This window comes from Vigna unguiculata, chromosome 3, assembly GCF_037176805.1.
Source record: "Vigna unguiculata cultivar grain cowpea cultivar isolate G323 ecotype 2 chromosome 3, ASM3717680v1, whole genome shotgun sequence".
NCBI lineage: Eukaryota > Viridiplantae > Streptophyta > Magnoliopsida > Fabales > Fabaceae > Vigna > Vigna unguiculata.
In genome coordinates, this window is record NC_140794.1 from 42,534,235 (window position 1) to 42,537,908 (window position 3,674).

The 3,674-nt window shown below is 33.1% G+C and overlaps 1 protein-coding gene across 1 annotated transcript; it reads right to left on the reverse strand.

The window, feature by feature from the left end:
- Window positions 1-511: 511 nt before the first annotated feature.
- On the reverse strand, window positions 512-3,345 carry LOC114175761 (nicotinamidase 1-like). The gene is made up of 5 exons (XM_028060554.2): window positions 3,085-3,345; window positions 2,671-2,854; window positions 2,174-2,307; window positions 1,340-1,525; window positions 512-802 (listed from the first exon to the last, which is right to left on the reverse strand). The coding sequence occupies exons 1-5, from the start codon at window positions 3,226-3,228 to the stop codon at window positions 725-727; spliced, it is 726 nt and encodes a 241-aa protein (XP_027916355.1). The 5' UTR covers window positions 3,229-3,345; the 3' UTR covers window positions 512-724.
- Window positions 3,346-3,674: the final 329 nt, after the last annotated feature.

Genomic DNA, 3,674 nt, shown 5'->3' on the forward strand with positions numbered 1-3,674 from the left:
CCTTTTAAAGACAAAATAAAGAGTTAAACAACTTTTCATTGTAGAGCTTGTTCCATCAGCAATGCAGATTCTTCAGCGGAGTCCATGTCAACAACCCAGCTTGCATGCGAGGAATGTTAAAGATTAAGTACGTGCGAAGCACAAATTAAAGCACACGTTTTGTTAACAATATAATTTTTTGTTTCATGCTGTAACACGTTTTTTTAATGTAAAATTGAAATATAAGATTATTTCAAGTGTGTATCCCAATCATGTTTATCAAGTGAAAACCAATTGTAATATTTATGGAAGACAATCCTAATCCAAATGAAATAATTTCGGGTGTTAAACTTTTCTTTCCAATATTCAACATAACCGTGGAGCTAGAATTCATTCAAAACTATTAGACAAGCTAGAAGAGTACATGAATCAGTTAAATCCTGTACTTCATAGTTATCCCAATCATGACTTGTTATTCAAAACCAATTCTAATGAAATCTAAACAGAAACTCGAATAATAAGAGCACTATGCTGTCAAGTATACGTTCTTTTTCTTATTTAGGGACACTTTTCAAGTACTCAATTCTCTTGTAGCTATCAATTCTTTATATAACACTTTATGCTCTCAGAAATTACAATATATACGAACAGTTAATGCTCTCAATTTTTTCAACCCTCGAACCAACACTTGAGGCTGTTTCAATTATTCAATAACATTCCTCAATCATTCAATAACATCCTTCAATTATTCAAATAACACCTCTGAAGCTATATCGGCTCCTCTTCCATGGGCTATGTACAGGCCAATGTGATGCATCAACTCCTGCAGAATAGAAACAAGAATAAATTCATAAATAAGCATTGAAAAGAATTCATCATCTTATCAGAAATGTCTGTTTTGAATTTTTTTAATTTATCATGTAAGATCAGCATGATAATTGCTTGCAATTTGACTGACACAAAGACAAACCATGTTATTGCAGATACAAGTTATTCTGGAAAAAGTATCAGAGCTCATAACTAGAGGTATTGCGAAGTGTTCATTGTCATATAGTAACAGAGAACGGATACATTTTTTCCAGCATAAGTCATCATTCGTAGATATAGTATTGAGATTCTGTTCATTATATCTACTTCCAGGCTATTGAGATTATGTTTATCATTTCTGCAATACAAGTCAACTCTGAAAAATGATTTAGATGCAAGGTCGATATTAATCATAGTCAGCACTAGAAAGAATAGCTGAGTTGTCTTCTGACTGAGTGCAGATGTTTAGGCAATTAAGATATAAATTCAAGCAGAGAAACATTAAATAAATAAAGTATTCCAGCAAAAGCCAAACTTCATTTTCAGCAAATACCTGTGGATGAGATACAAAAGCCTTGTTAGTTTTGGCAACATGTAATGGCAAATCATAAGTAGCACAAGCTTGGGAAGACACTATCACATTTTCCAGAGGAGAAAGGAAACCACGGTTTCTTGCAGACAAGACAGAAGAAACAAAATCCAGCACGCATATATCAGTGCATATCCCAGCAACCAAAATCTGCAACAAGAAAAACCCAGACCCGTAGAACCTCAACAAAAATATCACGAACTAATATCCAAAATATGTCAACCTATGGGAAGAACAAGTCTAGACAATTTTATAGGAAAGAAACTATTTTATTTTGACACAGCAACAGTGTAAGAGATTTTAATATCTTGATTTAGAGCAAAGTTTAATTCTTTCAATTTTTCATTTGAGTTTTGGCCCCAGCAATAAATTTTGGGGTTTAGTCCCTAATAGTTTTATCTATTTAGCTCTGATCCCTATCAGTAAGTATTGATTTGTATATTTTCATAATGTGAGTTTTAATCCTATAATTTTCTTTCTGTATATTAAAAGTAAATTTTCCAGATATTTTATTAAGAATCGGTCGAGCATTTTAACTTAGTAAGATATTGGTTACTTATACAAAACTACAGGGATTTGTACCCGTTAAGAAAATATACATAACTAATAAAATCATAACTAGAAAGTAAAAACTTTTACACCATAATCAACCCTAAGATCGAAACAAGTCTTACACCACCTGTTTCAAAAGTGAAAAGTCTCTTGTGCAACATTAGTTACTTCAAAAGTAAAAACTTAGCACTTTTCTACTTAAAATTTATACAGTAACAAATAATCAATTTCAAAGGAAGGGCTTACTTGTTTTATCTCATTAGTTTTCACCCAATCAATGAAGACATTAGAACCATCTTTCTCGGTTGACCCAAGGAATCCATCAATGCAATCTTTATCCCTGAGGGTTGCATTGGGGTCATTTTCCAACCACTGGAGATCTATAAATTCAGAGGAAACCAAACCAAAAAAAACTAATAAGCACATATCCTCGAAACACCCCAATATTTATAATGAACTCAAACCACATTACAGGGGAAAATTAAACAAGGTAGCGTCTAGCACACTATCAGGAAAAGACAGAAAGTCCTTGTTCCATTCTTTTTGTTTCAACCTATAAACTATGTCACCTTTTAAATATACCATTACAACACGTCTGTACCAAAAACTAGGTACAACTACAACAACAACCTAATATAAAGAGTCATACATGACTTTTAAAGCAATTACTATATAAGTAAAGTTTGCCATTACAATTGGACGATAGTACAAAAGAAGTACTCTTCTAAAAGAAATGAAATTACCAGGAACGAGTTTTTCTTCGTTTGATCCTATAATACAGTGTGGTGGATAAGGGGGTTCGGGTTTGTCGGGGTGATGACAATCAAGGAAAGCAAAAATCGGCCACTTTCTCTCAGAGAACGCTTTGGACAGCCTCACACATTCCTCCACCATATGAGAAATTCGCTGATCTGGTTGTTTCGGCGCCTTCGCAACACCGAGAGTGGCAAAACCGAAATTGCGCCACACAATAATATTATAATATTATAAACAAAACGCAAAAAAATGTAATAATAATGAATTAATTAATTAATTACTTAGCAAGTAAGTACATCAAAAAATGCCGACGAAACAGACAGAGGGAGAATCCATGTTAATGGAATGGCTTTACCAAGTTATTATAAGAAACAAAAAAACAAAAGTATATGTATATTTACCAAATTGCCAGCGCCAACGGTGCAGAAACCATTGACAACGTCGACGATTACGAGGCCGGTTTTGATGTTCGGCGACAACGTGAGAGGTTTCTGGTTGATGGGGATCTCCTCTCTCAGGAGCTCCACGGTGTTGGAAGAAACCATGTTTCTGAAAACGCGTTGTTTGAGCCAAGATTCTTGAAGCTTTTGAGGGATGAATTCAGACCTTGACCAAACCACATTATTATAAGCTTAGAATCTTATTACATTTTAGTTATTAAATATTAATTAAGTGGCCTCATCTTCTTCTCGTGGGAGGATTGAATGAGGAGAGGACCGATTTGTTCGATTGTGTCTGCGTAGACCATTACTTATCTTTTAATATTGAAGTAAACCAAATATTACTTTATTCACCTCTTCATCAAAGTTTGAGTATTTATTAATTTAGTTTACATACTGATATATTTTATAAACATTCAGAATTAGTCTTTATTTATATTAATATACTTTATTAATGTTAAATGGGTGACTTAAATAATTTTTAACATGCAGAATATTTATTAAATAACAATTACTTAAAAGAAACGTATGTGTTTTGTATCATTTATGAT